Consider the following 18,467-nt stretch of genomic DNA (forward strand, 5'->3'; position numbering starts at 1 on the left):
ATGTCAAGCACTGAGAATGGTGTCTGACACAGTTTTATATAAGCGTGTGTGCTATTATTATTGTTATTTTTGAGTTGAAGAAGCCATATGAAGTCGGAAGGTTGGAACCGTAGTATCAACTACAAAAAGCAAACACTGCAATACCATGAAGAGGTTCCTGTCATTTTAATTAAGTTTGCCATGAAAAGCAATAACCTCAGCTAAGCACTCTGCCCTACTCCTCCACCTAACCCACCTCCCTTCATATATAGCACAGGAACCCAAAGGCTGTCCTCCCCACTATTCTCCCCACGCCCCTTATGGGAAGAAATGTCACTAAATGGACTCAGCCTCCTCCATATAGCATGAAACAGATGAATAAAAATATTTTTATGAAGAGTTTTGTTGTGCTATTATCTTAGGGTGGAGTCAGGGATGGAGATAGAGGTAAAGGCTGGCTGAGGTCTGGGATCTCTTAGAGATCAGAATTGCCCGAGGGGCACAGAGTCCATGACTCACCCAGGAGATGGGCTACGCCTAAGAGGACGGGCTAGGATGGGCCGGGCTGAAAAGTTTTCCTCACGTGTATGTGTGAGGCTAGGACAGCTAAAAATCCATTCTCCTTCCTCCCCTACTCCCTTCCCCAGCTCCCAGGTAGAAGGGCAGGGGGCTCCTGAGCAGGGAACAGAGTCCCAAGTCTCTCAAGGTTCCGTCTGTGGTTCGCAGAGCTCTGGGCAGGCAGTGAGTGGGCATTCCACCCGGTGCCGCCTCCCCCACCCCCAGCTCAGGGCTTCTGTCCGCCTGTGAGCACCAGGGCCTGCAGGATGTCTGACAGCGACACAATTCCCTTGACGACGTCATTCTCATCCACCACTACAAGTCGGTGAACCTGCAGAGAGCAACAAGGGAGAAAGACATGTTTAGTGCCAGCCTTGGTTAGGGGGAGCCCTTCATGCCCACCTCGCCGAACCGCACTCTCATGGCTGCCCCCCCACCTCTGCTTCCACCAGCCTGTTGATGATGGTCTCCAGGGTCTCATGCAGATAGCACTTGAGGACACCCTCAAAGTAATGTGATCGATGTTGTAAGGCTTTGGTCACAGACACATCTAGGTTGTTGTAGGTCTTTTCTGCTGCCAGATTCTGGGGAGAGAGGAGAAGGTGCTTGCAGGGAAGGGAGGGAGCCAGCCCCCAAACCCTGAGCCCACCCAACCTCGCCAGAGGGATTTAGAGCAGTTATTAGCCATGCCCACAAGCCACACCCAGCTCATTCAATTCCTTTTCAAATAGGATTTGAAAGCTTGGAAGCGTCTTAAAATTCTTAGGTCCCAGAAGAGGCTCTCTTCTTCTCCCTCTCCACATTCAACACACCACCCCTTCCCCTACCTCCCAAGCCCTCCACAATCACTCACGATAACATCAAATTTGGAGTAGATGTCCACCACACGCCCTAGGGGGACAGAGGCAGCTCAGCAAGGAGGATCTGGCATCCAAGGCTCCCCTGCCCACAGAATCACCCTCCAGGCTGAGCTGAGGGGGCAGATTTTCCCAGAGCCACCCTGGATTCCCTGGAGCCCTCCCTCACCTTCTACCCAATCTCTCACCTTTGTCATCCACCACAGGCAGGGCTGAGACTCGGTGCTGTACAAAGATGCCCAGAGCCACGTAGACAGGGGTGGTCGTGCGGACCATAGCAATGTTGGCGTAGGTGCCAATTTGTAGCTCTTCCAGAGACTTAGACATGAACTCTGGCTTGGGGAACTCAGTGATCTGAGGAAGGAAACATCAGCTTGATTTTCAAGGCCCCCTACACCACCCTTGGATATCCTTCCCACCCAGTATATAGGAAGTAAAAACTGGGCCAAGGAGCACTTACAAACAATTTGAGGAACTTGAGGATGCGCTTATGGGTGAGGATATACAAGGTGTTGCCTGATTCTGGGTCAATAACTGGCAGCCTGTGGATCTTGTTCCGAATTAATGAAGAGACAGCATCAAACAAGCTATGGAAAGGTGGGGAATAATGATAAGTTCCACGTACTGGGCCTGAGGGTAGTTAAATAGCTCCGTAAAGTGTGTTTATAAACAGGGAAAAGTGATGGTTGGGGGAGGGAAGTAGTGTGTGTGTGTGTGTGGTGTCTTTTCTCTCTTCTGCCCCTGGATCTCTGGGTGTCTAGCTATACCACGGCAAGGCTCTTCCCTTTCTAGCAAATGGGTAGCTGGAACTCACCTGGCATTAGGAGAAATGCAGACAAGTGGTTTAAAGGAGTCCTGTAGGTACACCTCTGAAGGCAAAAAGAAGGGTCACAGAATAACACCATTTCTCAGGAAACTCCATCCCTTTTTCCTCTCACAACCCCCAATTCTCTACATACCTCTCCAAGTTTCTATCTTGTGTTCTTCCAGCTCATAGATCTGTACCTGGAAGCAGGAGCAACAGAACTTGAGATTTGATCTCCCTGCTTCCTAAACCTCTTGTGTTTTGCTTGGAAAAAAGGAAATGAGAAGGAGGGGCTTTGGGCAGGGGAAGTGGCTTTGGTCATTGGACTAAGGTCCCTTACCAAGGCTGATTTATAGTAGCGGTGCAGGATATTGATGAAATCAGTGATGGTCAGCATACCTAGAGGCCAAGACAAGAGCACTCAGCACTGCGCAAAACGTGTCCCTGTGCCCAGCACGACACACCAATAATACCGTGTTCCAGACACGTTTGCTTACCCACAAAACTTTGCTTCTTACTATCCCACAAAGGGGCAGCTCGTACACCATTAGTCACCAAGGCAAAGAAAGCTTTCTTCACCTATAGCCGAAAGAATTATATTCACAAAGGGAAATTCATGGGCTTTAACGAAAAAGGGGTTGGGTATGTTGGGGAAAACATGAGATTAACCCCAGAGAACGACAAGGATATTATCCTTGGGATGAGTTAGGATGAGAGGTATTGAACTAGAGGCTCAAGAGGGAAGGAAAAAGAGGATTTCACCCACCTGCAGGGAAGTATCAAATACAACCAATTTGGAGCTTGTGGGAATCAGGTCATAGCAGCGATGAGACTTCATGAAGGAAGTATACACACTATTGTTGGATTCTGGGGTCTCTGCATAGGGTGGGATAGTTAGTAGCTTCCTTCCATACAACAATTCACAATCAAAAGAGGCAGAAAATAAAACAGTGTGGTAGTTGCTCAAATATTTAGAGCATAATTTTTTATAAGGCCCCCTATTTTATCTGTTTTGTCTCTACTGTTCCATTAGAAACAAACCCCTTAGAAACCATTCCATCCAACCCCCATCTCCAGTAGGACTCTATCAAATGGCTTCTTAGGCAAAAGATGGCTGACTAAAACAGAAAGTTTATATCTTTCATTAACTTGTTTTAAGTCTAAAAGTTTTTTTCTCATCTTTAACTCAAATTTTCCCTTTCATATATTTAGCACATTTTCACTTGTACTCTTTTTCAATTAAGATGTAATTATTTGAGGGGCCGGCCCGGTGGCTCAGGCGGTTGGAGCTCCGTGCTCCTAACTCCGAAGGCTGCCGGTTCGATTCCCACATGGGCCAGTGGGCTCTCAACCACAAGGCTGCCAGTTCAATTTCTCGACTCCCGCAAGGGATGGTGGGCAGTGCCCCCTGCAACTAAAATTGAACACGGCACCTTGAGCTGAGCTGCCGCTGAGCTCCTGGATGGCTCAGTTGGTTGAAGCGCATCCTCTCAACCACAAGGTTGGTGGTTCGACTCCTGCAAGGGATGGTGGGCTGTGCCCCCTGCAACTAGCAACAGCGACTGGACCTGGAGCTGAGCTGTGCCCTCCACAACTAAGACTGAAAGGACAACAACTTGAAGCTGAACAGCACCCTCCACAACTGAGATTGAAAGGACAACAACTTGACTTGGAAAAAAAAGGCCTGGAAGTACACACTGTTCCCCAATAAAGTCCTGTTCCCCTTCCCCAATAAAATCTTTAAAAAAAAGAAAAAGATGTAATTATTTGAAATTCAAATAAACCTCTTAAAATTCTTCTAAGACCTGCATATGAGAAAGTTATGGTCCAAGCTGGGCCACTTCTGATCAACATGAACTTGGAGCCCAGTGTGCAATCAATCTGGCCCCAAACACCCTGAGAGTCCATCCTGTGATGCAAGACCCTGTGAATAAGAAATCAGCCCACCTATTCTAGACAAATGGGAGACCCTGGCTGTGTTTACCTTTCCAGTCTTCTGATTTTAATTGCTTGCTCTAAATGGGAGAAGCAACCCCCAAAATAATAGTTTAAATGTGCTACCTACTATGCTATGTGTACTTAAAAACATTACATCATTTAATCCTTATAACAAATCTGTAAGGCAAATTGTGTCCTCATTTTTCAGATGAGAAAACGGGGAAAGCAGTTAAATCAACTGCTCAAGTTCATACCATTAGTAAGTGACAAGAAAGACTCAAACACAGATCTACCTGATTCCAAAGCTCATGCGCTTAAATACTACCCAGTTGTTTGTCTTTATTTTTTATACCAAAGTTGCTGCACAGGTACACAATTTAAAGAGTCAAATAACTCTACAAATTTTGTCAAGAAAAACTGCAGTGCCTGGCACCCCCTTCCCTGTACCAGAGAAGAGAACTATTTCAGCTGGGTTTTTTGGTACTTATTTCAAGATCCATATGTAACAGACTCAGATTATTCCTTTTTGATTGTTTCACTTTGGGGCATTATCTATTATCATCCAAGGAAGATGAGAATTTTTAGTTCTCTTTTCCACCAGGATCCCGTTACAAAACATGTACCACCCATGCTCCCATCCTTCCAGAAGTTAAAGTATAATGTTAGGTACATCAATATTTAAATAATTTTGACCGAATATTCATTATTCAGAGCTAAGCCAAATAGTAAACTCTTTTCTCTCTTTCTTCCTTCCTTTCTTTCCTTTCTTTGTCAATTTTGTTTTCCCTGGAGTCAATAATTGTCTTGTCTTTTCATCTGCTTAATTTTCTATGTATGGTATTTATATCTAATTCAACCCCTTAACTCTTCACCAGTTGTTTAAATCTCCTCTCAAGAAGTTCAGAAGCATTAGATAGTCTATCAATTTAAACTACCCAAAGCAGTCTCTCTGCAGCCTTCTGACTTGCTCAGATCTGCGCTGGTCGGCCTGGTGTGCACAGCTGTATCCTGAGGCCTTCCTTCATCACCATGCAGAGGACACCTTGCACAGCTCCCCAGTATTGGCTCTCCTGTGCCCTCAGTCCCATGCTTTCATCTTTTTGAATACTCCCTTGTTTTGGGGGAGCACATCTTCCAGTAGCTTCCTGAGAAAGGTTACATGGGAGGTACATTTTTTGAGACCTTGCAGTCTAGAGATACCTTTATTTTACCCTCATCTTTGATTTAGAATTTGGCTGGATACAGAATTCTACATTGGAACTTATTTTTCTGCAAAATGTTGAAGGCATTGCTTCATTGTCTTCTAGCTTCTGTCGAGAGTCTAAAGCAATTCTGTTTCTTGGTATGTAACTTGTTTTTATTCTCTCTGGAAAATCAGGATTTTTTTTTGTTTCCAGCATTTTGAAATCTCATGATGGTTGTGCTTTGGGTGGGTCAATTCCATCCAAGGTGCTGAATATTCAATGAGTCCTTTCAATATGAAAACTGTCCTCCAGTTCTAGGAAATGTTCTTGAATTATTTCTTTGATCATTTTCTTTGCTCTGTGTTGTCATTTTTCTTTTTCTGTATGTAACTCCTATTATTTAGTTATTGGACTTCCTAGACTGACCCTTTAAGGATTTTTTTGTTGTTGTTTTGGTGAGTTGTTTTTAAAATATCTTTTCTCTCCTATTTTCTACTTCTTTGATTTTTTTTTTTTCACTTCTTTGATTTTTAATTCTACTTCTCGGAGATTTCCTCAACTTGATTTCCAAACCTCCTACTTTTAAATTTTTGCTACTATATATAGTTTTTAAATTTTTTCTTTTTTTTTAATTGGGGAATATTGGGGAACAGTGTGGTTTTCCAGGACCCATAAGCTCCAAGTCAAGTCGTTGTTTTCAATCTAGTTGTGGAGGGCGCAGCTCACTGGCCCATGTGGGAATCGAACCTGCAACTTTGGTGTTATGAGCACTGCGCTCCAACAGAGCCAACCGGTCGTCCCAACCACTATATTTTAAATGTCCAAGATCTTTTTGTTTTCTGAAACTTTTTTTATTTGTATTTTATTTATTTATTTTTTTAAGGAGGGTGCAGCTCGCAGCGCCCTATGTGCGGATAGAACCGGCAACCTTGGTGTTATTAGCACCACACTCTAACCAACTGAGCTAACCGGCCACCCCTGAAACTTTTTAAAAAGATTGTATCCTGTACTTGTTTCAAGGTGTTAATATATTCTTTATCTGAGTACACATTAATGTTAACTTAAAAGGTTTTCTTCTCTATGCATTGACTTTTCCCCTCTGTTGCTTTTTCTTTGTTTCTTTTCATGGTGGGGGCAGTCTGGATCATTTTTTTTTTTTTTAACGTTAGACGCTTTCTTTAGACGTCTGGTAATCCTTGGTTTAAAGGAGGATTCAAACCATATGTTAAGAGTGGAGTCTTTAAAGCTGATTGGAAGCTCTGAGTGCGGAAGTGAGCCTTGTTGACTGTGAGCTGTTTGGATGCCAACACTCAATACATATTTTTTTTAGGGCTTTTTCCTCAAGGGATTCTGGAGAGGATTATTTATTCAATGTTGTGCTTGGAGGGTGAAGTCTTTTCTGTCAGCATTCTGGAAGTTGGATGGGGGACGAGGACTGGGGTCTCCGCATTTAGTCTAGTTCAGTTCATGCTCCTGTGTTTAGTCTAGTACCTTAGCCCTCAGTCAACTGGGCCTGAGCCCCTCTCCGGATGGCCAGTCTTTGCCAAAGTTGGAAAGGGGAGTTACCCAGCTGCACTCAACGGAGGAGGGAGTCTTGGGATCTGACTGCTTCTCAGACCTTCAATCCTTTTTGTCTTTCCCCTAGTTTATAATTCATTTTTCTCAGGTCTGCTAAGTCATTTACCACTCTTCCATCTGCTTTCCAGTTTCCAAAAATTCATTGCTATTGTCTCCTCTCTTGTTCTTCTTATTCTGGTGGGTTTGAACCTTTTTTAAAAAAAATTCCTTTATGGTTGTTTTAGTGGCTTTTGGTGAAGGAACAAAAGTAGATGCATCTATTTAAACCACCATCTTTAACTGGAAGCTCACCATTGTTTTTCAAATTGGAAAACCCACAGACTCCCAAGAACATGTCTTTTGACATCAGTTTAAGACACATTACATTGACAGTAAAATACTACCATTTTAGGCTACAGGCCTACAGACATATTTGATTTGGCTTTCCCAGGGTTTTAAAAATAAATCAAGATGCCAAATTTTTAAAGATCTGGAGATTTACATACAAATCCAAATTCTTAGTTTCTTTTCAAAATCAGAAGATCTGACAAAACTGGGTCTTGAATTCTAGAACAGTATCAAATGACCAGACCTGGATTGTTGCTGCCTCCTTTTAGACGCCATGAGATCTATAGGTTGTCATAGTTGTATGCAGCCCACATCACGGCTTGGTCCATGTAGACAATGTGAGCTTTTGACCCCTGCCCTGGTGTTAATGCAAATGTCCTCAGAAACCTAACAGACACTGATACCATGCGGCAGTACTCAATTATGAAGAGCCATCCAGATCATTCAAAATATGAGTATATTAACTTTTTTTTGGATACCAACAAAATGAAAACAGAACATTAAAAAATTCTTATGGCGAACTCATACACCCTTAGTATGTCCTCGGATCTCAGCCCATATTTCAAGCCTCTGAGGAAGTGTGTACTCCTAATGCCATAAATGTATCCTTAGAAAACTTAAGAGTGATCCTGGGCAAAATCCTTTAGCAGAGATGCCTGTAAGTTCTGCCTCTTTTCTAGATGACCTTGAGTTGGAACATTCCATCCTAACCAGGTATTTGGGCAGGCGCTGGGATTGCTTGGATTTTAGGGTTTAGTACCTCTATTTCTAGATTAGTTCTAAGAGCTTTTAAAGCCTTTCTATAATTTCTTGTATACACTTAGTGGTTTCAGTGAGCTTGCTGGATGATAAAATCCTAGTGGCACTATTTCTGGGCTACTCATAAAACACCAGGGACTTCTAAAACCTGGTTAGCCAGCTCAAGTTGCCTATGGAAGTTTTCCCTAGATCTCAAAAGTTTCTCTCAAGTGCTCTGAATATTGAAGATATTGATCATCCCCATCCTGCCCAAGATTTATTCCTGGGTGATCTTGTCAAATTATTGTGCCTGATGTGTATGGTTTGGCACATTATCTGGCGCAGCTTTGATTTTCCCAGGGGAGACCCTGAGGGAGGTACAAAAGCACTGCTGAAGACGACAGGATCAGGCTACTGCTTTCATACCCAATCTCCCTTTTTCAGTAAACTTACCTTGGAGATGCTCGTTTTCCACAGCTAGGAAGCTCTCTGAAGAAGTGACCTGGAGAGATACGAGAAACAGAGATTGAGCCTATTCTAGGCTCCATCCACTTTAGCCTACCATTAGGAGAAGGGCTGGGGAACTAATGACTTCCTTTAAAGCACTATAAAACCCTTTTGAAGTATTATCTCATTTAACCTTCATAACAACCCTGAGGTAAACACTATTCTTAGCCTTATTTTCACAGATCAGGAAACTGAGGTTCAAGAAATATTAAGCAACCTGCCCAAGGTCACATGGCTGGTAAGGGGTGGAAATAGGTATTTGAATACAGATCCGTGTGGCTCCAAACTCAAGTCCTTATATACTACACTGCCTAATGAAACATTAGGTCCTAAAAGCTGAGACTAGAAAATCTGAGTTTATGGCTGGCCCCACGAGATTCTCACAGATCTACTTTATAAAAACCTAGAAGCCAGAGACAACACGGCTTTCCCCCAAACACTGAGCATAGCTGTGAGCACCGGGGAGAAGACCACATCTGGGGAAGATCCCAGCAGCTGACTGTCAGAGACAGGCAGGCAAAGCTTGAATGACGGAGGGGTGGAGGAGCAGCACAAACATTCTAAAACTGGGGAGATGAGTCCGCTCAGCATCCTTGTGAGTCGAAGGCTGCCACAGCCCAGAGGATGCTGGTTTTCTCAGTTTCCATGCTCATGACAGTCTGAGCTTAGAGAGTGCTACGAATACACAGAAACCTTCAGAACTATCGCTATGCTCCCTCAAGTGGGAACATTTGGAAATTTCATTGCTATCTAGGAACCCAGGAGGTGTCATGATAATTTTCATCCACTGGAATCAACAGTTTGGCTCCATTTAATTGGGGTAATATTCTCAAACTAACTTAAAGTCGTACTTCACCTCCATAGCTGCTGTAGTAGTATGAAGTTAAAGGGCTTGGCCTGAACCTGGGAAGTTGGCTGGTAGGCAGGGTCAAGTTGGCAGGACAGCCCTAAACTTCCCTCCCCTAATGGGCCGTGGGGGGACGGGGATAATCTCCCTCTCTCCTCTCTCGGCTGCATAAGACTATCAACATGGCCTGAAATTTTGGCAAGGCGATTGGAACAACAACCTCATCAACTGTAAGTGGAAGAGAGGGCTGTTCAGGGCTAAAGATACATGGTATATAACAGTCTGGCAAAGATTATATACAAAGACGCAGAAAGAGCTACATGTAGCAATTATTGTATCCATCATATAATACTGACATACTGTACTGTGCTACAGTTATTTTGTTCGTTATCTATCCAAACAGATTACAAATTCCTGGAAGCTTGGAACTAACTTCTTTGTATCCCCCATACCATCCAGCATGGGATTTTGCATATTGTTTTGTTTTATAACTCTCAAATTGATGATAATTCTGCCAACTGATGTGAACAGAGACCTAAGACTACATTATAAAGAGAAAAGAGACATACAGCTAAACAGAGACAGATACCTACAGAAGTGAGTCAGACACAACTGAATATTACTTTATCTTTCTGCCTGTTTCTCCACTCAGAAGTGGGGTAATTATGTCCACTCCCCTCTACTTTTAATAACATAAGGTACCACAAAATACTAGTAGAGACACAGGCTAGATCTGACACAAAGACTCACAATTTCTCCCAAACTCCTGATCCATATTTCTAATTGTTTGCTGGACAACCACAGAACCACAGATGTCACAGAAACTCCTCAAATGCTTCACTACGGAACAAAACAGCATCCGTCCCTCCAATCCTATTATTCTTACTGTGCTTCCCATCTTTATTTTTTGTACTACTTTCTCCCAGGTGCCTAGAACTGTAGTCCTGATTCCTTCAAGAATGAGCTATGCCAACATAACATGTCTGCTTAGAATCGCAGACCGGGGCATGACTTAAACTTGTTCTTAACATCTATCAGCTAAGCTGATATGTTAGAAATGCCTCAAGTCCATCTCTCTCCTTTCCACTTTCACAGGTTTAATTTAGGCTTTTACCTCTCACTTCAACATTCTCTAAACTGGTCTTCTGGACCTAAATCTATTTCTTCTTTAATTTGTCTTTCATGCTGTCACCAAGTTCTCTTACCAAGCTTCTCAGGTTTGGAAAGGACTTTCATCTCCAGCAACCTCACTACCTCCTGAAGTAGATCCATCCAGTTACAGAAAGCTGTTAAGAACATTCTTAAGGCAACTCACTGCCTTGCTCATAAATCTTCCATGGGTTGTCTTATTACAAAACAAAGATCAAACTTAGTGAGGTATGCAATACCTTCAACCTGACCTCAGCTTACTTTTCCAGTCTTTTTCCCCCCACTGTGATCAAAATCCAAAACTCCAGCAACATTAACACGTTGCATACGGATCACGAGAATCTTCACGAGGGATTTAAACCCCGCCGTACGCAACGTGTTAAGCGACTAGCTCATCCCCAATTAATCTATATACTCCAATTTCTATGGCCTTGCTCACACTGTTCTTTCTCCGCTATGCTTCCACAGCCCTTTTTTTGCATGTTTCATTTTATCTTATTTTATTGGGGAACAATGTGTTTCTCCAGGGCCCATCAGCTCCAAGTCGTTGTCCTTCAATCTAGTTGTGGAGGGCGTAGCTCACTGGCCCATGTGGGAATCAAACCTGCAATTCTGTTGTTCAGAGCTTGCGCTCTAACCAACTGAGCCATCCGGCCGCCCCTTTTTTTTGCATCTTGATGATAGCATTTATTATTGTTTACCTTAAATAACAGCTGTCACTGGCTTGCCCTCACCCCCCACTCCAGTTATGCTGAACATTTTCAAAGCAGGGGTTTTCTTTTCTGCTTCTTTTTAAAACAATTTCTATCCCAAGAACCTGACCCAGTATATAAAATGCAAGGCTTAAATTACAAAATCTATATAAAAATACCTTGTAAACATTTACAAGTAAAAACTTTCTTGTAAAGTGCATTATTTTGAATTTTTGGAATCAGACTGTTTATTTTTGCTCAAAATTCTCTTCATCTGTAAGAACTGACTCCCTTGCCGGGGTGACCAATTGCAAATCACTTTACCACTTTGCTTTGTTTTCTTCTTTATAACCTGAGGGACATGATCTCTCTGCAGGTAGAGAAAGGACGCGGTAAAATCATTACTGGGCAGGTAATCGACCCAAAGACAGGCGAACCTGCTGCAGCACACAACTACAAAGCCACACAACTGCAGCATCAGACGATAAAGATAGAAAGAGTTATATGGTTATAAACTCTCGGAGAGGGAAGTGAATGGGAAGGCTTCCAGAGTACTGGAAAAGACTCCACGTAGCAGGCAGTCTGCAGCACCTTGAGGAGAATGAAGGGACCTGCCACAAGGGGTCAATGCCAGCTCGCCAAGAATGGGTGATGGTTATGCCAACATGCCTGCTTAGAATCTCAGCGCAGGGCACGACCTAAAACTTATCCAGGGGCACAGCGGCCAATACCACTGATCCCCTCCTTCAGGGAAACCCTTCTTTTCAGTCTTATTATGGGAATGTGACCTCGCTGGACACCTCGAAGCAGCAGAAGTCTTTCAGATGTCCGTCCTGCCAGGGATGGCAGGGATCACACTCAGACAACCAGGGCCTGGTGTTGCCTGCCAGCGGGGGTCCCTCGGAACCCCCCTGCCTCTCCCAGGAAAGCCGAGTCACAACCCTGCGCTCTCAGGCAAACCTGAGGGGCCTGAGGTGCTAAGAAGAAAGCAGTCCTGAGATCGCGCGGGTGCGCGCGGGATCCAAGGAGGGAACTAGGTGTCACTGCCAAGCCCGACTGCGAGTACCGCGGACGGAAGGCAGGCAACGGCGCGGCCCAGGGCTGGGGGATGAACCCGGCGAAGGAACGGAGTGGCAGGGTCACGGAGAGGACAGACACCCAGCTTTTTGTTTCCTGCGCCCCCGCGTCGGCCCCTGGCCGGGCCTCCCCGTCCCCCAGCGGGGCCTCAGGCTCCACAGCGCCCCCCGTCGCGCTCCCGCGCTCCTCACCGTCTCCATCGCAAGCGGCGCCCGCTGGCTTCGTTCACTTTAGGAAGCTCGCTGGCTATGGGGGGAGGCCCCGCCCCACGTCCGGTGCCGCGAGCCACTTCCGCTTACGTAAGGAGACGCCCGGCGAGGGCGGAAGGCGGGGAGCTCACCCTTCCGGCGCGGCCTGCCGGTAACCGCCCTCCCCGGGGCCTCTCCGACCTCAGAGGTCCGGCCGACGGCGAGGGTGACGGGACGGAGTCGCTTGTATTTAAAATGTTCTTTTTTTTTATTTGTCGTTTAAAAACAAACTTGGAAGAAGCAAAATCCAAAACTTGCCCTTTGCCTCTTGCAACATAAATTATGTACAGTTCAGAATGATCGCTGATACAAAACATGCCAAGGACAGGAGCGCTGGGGGGTGGAGAGAGAGAGGGCGCTTTAAAAAAGGGGAATCATTTCATCCGCTGTTACGAAGGACCAACCTTGCTGTACAGGATACACACAACACAAAATAAAGTCTTCACGGGATTCACACTTGTCAGCGATTTATTTTTTAAAAAGGGGGAGGGTCCTGGAGGTGAGGGGAGAAGACTGTAAAGGGGAAAAACTGAAAATTGAATATGTGCAAGTGTAAACCAACCCAAAATACAAACACGGGGGGGGGGGGGGAGGAGGGAGGAGGGAATTCTGATGCAATTATACAGGCGGGGTACTTAAAAAAACCAACAACCAAAATTCCAACCTTGTAGCTTGGGTCTGAGTTAGTTTATATAAAAATTAAAAACTGTATAAGGTTTCTTCACTAAATTCTACAGGACTATCGGATACCTAGCATATGCTTACAGAGTCTGCCCCCTCCCCTTTTCCCAGTCCCAGGGCCCAAGCTCCAATGAGAGCCTGACTCACAGGAGCCAATCTCCCCCTCCCTGTAGCCTAGACCTTTTGCTCTTGGAAAAGGAACATCCAATGGCTTTGGGGGCAGCAGCCCAGTCTCCCCACTGTCTGATTTAATTACAGTGGTTTCTGTGAGGGTGGGGGGTGTGTGTTATTCTCTAAAACGTTTGCAGCTTGAAACAGTTGAGGAAGCAGCTTAAAACAAAACAAAAAATCTCCCTACCCCCATCAATCCGCAACCCCCCAAATTCAAAAACAAAACAAAAACAAACCTAAAATCACAACAGCGACCTTGCTCCCCCTCCAGCAGGCCTGCCCGTCCACCGCCACCAAGCCCACCCTACACTCCAGACATTTGATTCTTGAAAATATTAATTACAAAATGCCCTTTGCCCACAGCCCCTAGGAGAGAACTGCATATAAGCTTCATCTTCATCCCCACGGCTCCCTACCAGAGAGGGGTCTGGGGCCTCACCCACCCAGATCTACCCCTACCCCCAGGAAGAGGTTCAACTGCAGCACAAGCTTGGGCAGAAAGGGGAAGGAAAGGGAGGCAGGGAACCCATCACCCTCTGGCTCCCCCTGGGGCCAGCTCACTTTTGTGCGTTATAACATAGTCCAACTTTACAATAGGGGTGGGAATCGCCCAGCCTCTATACCCCCACCTTACAGCAGTCACAGCCAGGGGGTGGTGAGGAGGGGGTGAGGAAAAGGGCGGTAGGTTGGGTAATGGAGGGGGCCCCCCCACAAGGGGAGCTCCGTGTGTCTGCCCCACGCCCCCCTACCATTTATAAACTGGTTTTGTAAAAAGAAAATAGATATATTTATATAGAATATATAAAGCACAAAAATTAGTAGTTTTACATTTGCTCTCCCCGGGGGTGGGGGAGAGGGGAGGGTTCTCACCTCCAGCCGGCTCCCCCATGCCCCACAAGACTATGTACAATCCCATGTATAAATAGATAAATACCCCCCACCCTCCCCTCGCTGACACTAAGCTCCCCACCCCCACATCACCACCCCTTCCCACCAGACCAGCAGCAGTTTGGTGACTGAGGGAAAGTGGGAGCTCCGGGCCACACCCTGCCTCACTGGGTATGGGCATGCCACTCAGGGATAGCCCAAACCCTACCACCCACCCACCCCATCCAGGGGCTGGAGGGCAAATGGGCTCATGATGGGGTTTGGAAAACAGGAAGGAGATAGCCTGGTCCTAGGTTTAGCACACCCCTCCTGCCCCCATGTCCAGATGGAGAAGGAAGTCCTAGAGCAACTAGGGGCCAGTCATCCCCAATCTTCATCATCATTAGCCTCAACCGCCATCCCATGCCCAGAATTAAAAACAAAGATGGATTTTTTGTTGTTGTTTTCTTCCTCCTCCTACCCCCCTTCCACCCACTCAGAAGAGGGCAGTGAGGTGGGGGAGAGGGTTGGGGCAGTAGGGGGGCTTGGAGAGGGTCTCACATTTCAAAACAGCAAAAAATCCAACACTTAAATGAGGTAGGTGTGGGTGCGGGGTCTCCTTGCCCGGCTTGCCTGGCTTGCCCTCCTGGGCAGCTGGGCGCCTCTTTCCCATTCATGTTGCATTTGTCAGAGTGGAAAACAAGGAAACACAACCCATAGAGAGACAAACACAGAGGAGAAGAGGGAGACAGAGACAGATTGAGAGGGAAGGGGTTGGGGGAGGGTGGGGGCAGGACCTGGCAGGCAGGGCCAGGTGTGGGACCCGGCCTTTGGGATTGTCAAGCTTAGTCAAGTCTCTTTGCAGCCTTGAGTTGGGCCGGAGAGGTCGGTGGGAGCAGCAGGGCTGTGAGGCCCGGCCACATATCCTCCTCCCCCCTCCCTGCTGCCTCCCAGATGCTTCTGGGTAGTTCCCGGCCCATATCCCCCTCAAACCTGAGATGCCCAATGGCTGCTTCTGTCTGGCCCCTCCTGGAGCTGGGGGCAGAGATGCCAGCCTGGGGGCCGGTGGCGGGGAAGAGGGTTGTCCCTGGTGCCCAGGGTGGGCTTGGCCTAGGGCCCTCTGCCCCAGCCTCCTACTCCAGGGGCTCCGGTCAGCCGGCAGCCCCAGCCCTGGGTCCTGGCTCTGGCCGCTACCTCTCTTCCCCCTCATCCCTTTCAGGGAAGAGGTTGGGGGTGGGGGGACTCCCCTGCCTGGTAGCCTCAAAGCTTTTTAGTTCATCCATTTCCGACAATTCCAGGCTCCACAGTGGCAGGGGATCTTGTGCTGATCGTCCTCAAAGTCAAACTGATAGTCATAGGTCAGCTGTTAAGAGAAGAGGGCAGAATCAGTGCCAGCACCCCAGAGGCAGTGGGGAGGGCAGAGAAGATCTGATCTGAGGGCAGTGCCTTGGAACTCGGCTCTGGGGAACGGCAGAGAAGAGAGCTGCTTTGTCCCTCAGTCAGCGTGCTGCCTCTCACCTCCTCTCCTTTGGGAATTCGCCGGCTGGAGATGATGATGATTTTATCCTCCTTGTCAAATGTCACAACTTCCGCCACACAGTTAGGGGCACAGGAATGGTTAATGTACCTAAGCAGTGGGACAGTCAGGGATGCCAGGTGATTGAGTTGGGATGATTTTGGTTCCCTGTTGGCCCACCCCCAGCATATCACGCTCAGGAACCCCTAAATCCCTCATTCCTCATTCTTCTCACCTGGCAGGGCCTCCAGTCAATGTAGCATCAATCACATGTTCATTGTTTATCCGGAACATGTAGATGCCTCGATTCTAGAAAGGCAGAAGTTGCAGAAAGGGCAAGAGTATCAGAACGGCCCTGGTGTGGTGGTGGGATCCGGGAGCAGACTCAGGCAGTGGCTTCACATCGTCTTCCTTTCTCCCGCCTCTCACCTCCTCCTCCCACAAGCTTTCCACTTGCTCCCCTGGCCCCCATCCTGCCCCTGCTCCTTGGCTGAGTGTGGACCACGCCCCAGGATGACCTCTCTGTCAGCCCATACCTGCTCCTCATATATTTTCTCTCGCCGGTTGGCCACCTCGTTGCGAATGATGGTGCCAATGTACTCGATGACCATTGTGTGCTTTTCTAGGTCCTTGGCTGCATAGAGCCCCAGGCCCTGGATGCGGGAGCGAGCCAGATACACGTTGTTCTTCCACTCAGTGCGCAGCCGCCGGTACTGAGATGACTTGGAGTGCACAAATTGCTTGCTGTACGGGGTGTTAGTCTCGCCTGTGAAGGTGCTCTGATATGCCTTGGACATGCTGGTGCTGTTCAGGGTGTGGGGCCTGGGAGGCGATACAGTCCATGACCAGCAGCTCTCCCTCCGACCAAGCGCACCACCCGCCTCCTCCCTGGGACGCGCAGCGTGCCAGTTAGGGGCATGTGCTGCCTTGGGAGTGGAATGGAGGCATCTGGGTCTTGGCTTTGGTGAGGCAACAACTAGCTACAGGGACCCTTCTGACAGCCTGGGTGGCACACCGCCCAGGATGGGGGGGTAGGGCGTGGAGGGAGGGGAGGCACCAATTCCCCTACACTGAGCCCGCTCTCCCATCTCCTTGCCTTCTACCACCCTCCTGCCAAACCGTACTCAAGGCCATGCTCCTCTGGGAGGAATTCCCCAAGCAGCCCAGGCCTGGAATTTAAGCTCACGGTTTGCTCAAACGTCTGAGTCCTACCTCCTGAACATAACCAGAAGCCCTGAAAATGGGGGCCGTGTCTACCACATTGGGCTGGATTTAAATTAAAACTGGCTCTGAATTCCCAGCCGAAAGGTGGTATCCTTTCCTTTCTTCACACTGTCCCCTTCTCTGACGTAATATTGGGCTCTGTGCAGATGGCTCAGTGCAGGGGAATGACTGCTGCCTGGCAGGATGCCTTTTCACCACCCTAGGGCACCAGCCAAATTCTTGCCCATCCCAGAGCAGTGGTTTTCAAACATTTTGAGTCTTTTATTTAGCAGAAATCTTTTTTCTCTCTTTTTTTTTGCTTTAACAAAATGTTATTGGAACTCCAATACATAAACTAGATGGAAACGGAACTCTTCTGGTTGAATCCAATTTGGAGGAAGGGAAGTTACACACAGGGAGGGCCAAGTTCTGCCCACTTGGTTTGTGTGTTCCAGGGCTTTTTGGAACACACACAGTTTGAAAACCACTGTTATAGAGCATCAAGGACTAGGGCTGACTGGGGTAGAGTGTGACACTCTCCAACAGCCCGTGGAGCAACTAGAGGCCTTCACAAAAGCCCTGCTACCATGAGTTCTGCCTCCCTCTACCCAGGGACCAGAGTCAGGCTACAATGGTACACAGAAGGAACAGTGAACCACAAGTCAACAAGTAAGGTTCTGGTCCCAGCTATGTGACCTTTATCTAGTCACTTAACCTTTTTGGGTCTCAGTTTTCTCAGCTGTAAAATTGGGGTCATACCACCTGCCCTACCTACCTCATAAGGTTGTTGTGAGGATCAAATGAGATAATGGATGTGAAAACGCTTTGAAAAAAAAAGTATAAAGTGCTATACAAATTTAAGGTTTTATTATTTTTCTATTATATTTCTAATTATTTACTTTTGAAATCAACTCAGCCTAGGGAAGGGAAGGTGACCCTAGCACTCACGGGGCATCTAAGGTTTAGGAGAATCATAAGCCCTCTGGAAGCAAAACAGGAGAGGAAGGAGGTTGACTGGGTCCCTTACATAGTTCACAAAATTTCACCACTGTGTCTACCCATAACCTCCCCAGCAGCCATTCCCAGGATGCCCAAGATAAGTCTGTCCTAGACCCTAGGTAAACCCAGGATACCTGAGCAGGTTGAGGGAGAAGGGATACCCTAGTGATACCTGTGCACCCTCTAATCAGTAGGCCTAGAGTGAACCCCCAGTCTCTCCAAGGAAAATCTCCTCTATAACCCCGAACCCTCAGAATTGGACAGAGGGTCCCTATCAACCTCCACACCCACAGGCCTTGGTCCCAGCCCCACAAGCTCACCGTTTGTAGTGTGTGAGGATTTTCGGCTCCGATCGGGCACAACCAGTGGGGTTGATCATAAGTGGTAGCTCCATTAGCGGGTGGCGTCCATAGCGGAATAAATAGTTTTGACAGCTCTCCACTCCAGGCAGCTGTGGGCACAGGCCATGCTCACCTTAGCCTGAGTGCTTTTGGGAGCAGGACCCAAGTTCTCAGTGCCCACCTGGCCCCCAGCTCCCAGCCCCCG

General features: G+C 47.1%; 2 protein-coding genes across 9 annotated transcripts in view; both read right to left on the bottom strand.

Annotated features, from left to right (window-relative positions):
• Positions 1 to 150: 150 nt before the first annotated feature.
• PRKAG1 (protein kinase AMP-activated non-catalytic subunit gamma 1) lies at positions 151 to 12,578 on the bottom strand. Its single transcript, XM_019724673.3, has 12 exons — positions 12,428 to 12,578; positions 8,418 to 8,466; positions 2,966 to 3,075; positions 2,697 to 2,778; positions 2,540 to 2,598; positions 2,354 to 2,399; positions 2,209 to 2,263; positions 1,855 to 1,981; positions 1,583 to 1,748; positions 1,391 to 1,428; positions 975 to 1,121; positions 151 to 868 (listed from the first exon to the last, which is right to left on the bottom strand). Exons 1-12 carry the CDS (start codon positions 12,434 to 12,436, stop codon positions 764 to 766), a joined length of 993 nt encoding a protein of 330 aa, XP_019580232.1. The 5' UTR covers positions 12,437 to 12,578; the 3' UTR covers positions 151 to 763.
• Positions 12,579 to 12,934: 356 nt separating this feature from the next.
• Positions 12,935 to 18,467, bottom strand: part of KMT2D (lysine methyltransferase 2D) — a 40,377-nt gene continuing 34,844 nt past the window's right edge. For 7 of the 8 annotated variants that reach the window (XM_074325749.2, XM_074325746.2, XM_074325748.2 and 4 more), the window contains exons 51-55: positions 18,242 to 18,372; positions 16,256 to 16,541; positions 15,955 to 16,028; positions 15,722 to 15,830; positions 12,935 to 15,566 (exon numbers count right to left, since the gene is read on the bottom strand). In XM_074325749.2, coding sequence (XP_074181850.2) covers positions 15,474 to 15,566; positions 15,722 to 15,830; positions 15,955 to 16,028; positions 16,256 to 16,541; positions 18,242 to 18,372 — 693 coding nt within the window. In that variant the 3' untranslated portion in view covers positions 12,935 to 15,473. Of the gene's footprint in view, positions 15,567 to 15,721; positions 15,831 to 15,954; positions 16,029 to 16,255; positions 16,542 to 16,588; positions 17,746 to 18,241; positions 18,373 to 18,467 lie in introns of those variants that run through there. The other variant, XM_074325752.2, reaches the window with a different exon arrangement.

This window comes from Rhinolophus sinicus, chromosome 1 (genome assembly GCF_057876585.1).
Source record: "Rhinolophus sinicus isolate RSI-liver-muscle chromosome 1, RSI-T2T, whole genome shotgun sequence".
NCBI classification, from domain to species: Eukaryota; Metazoa; Chordata; class Mammalia; order Chiroptera; family Rhinolophidae; genus Rhinolophus; species Rhinolophus sinicus.

Coding starts and splice junctions, on each gene's coding strand:
- PRKAG1 (XM_019724673.3), bottom strand. Junction 1,982..2,208: donor TGCATTTCTCCTAATGCCAG/GTGAGTTCCAGC, acceptor ACCTTTCCATAG/CTTGTTTGATGCTGTCTCTT. Junction 869..974: donor ACAGGCTGGTGGAAGCAGAG/GTGGGGGGGCAG, acceptor TGCTCTCTGCAG/GTTCACCGACTTGTAGTGGT.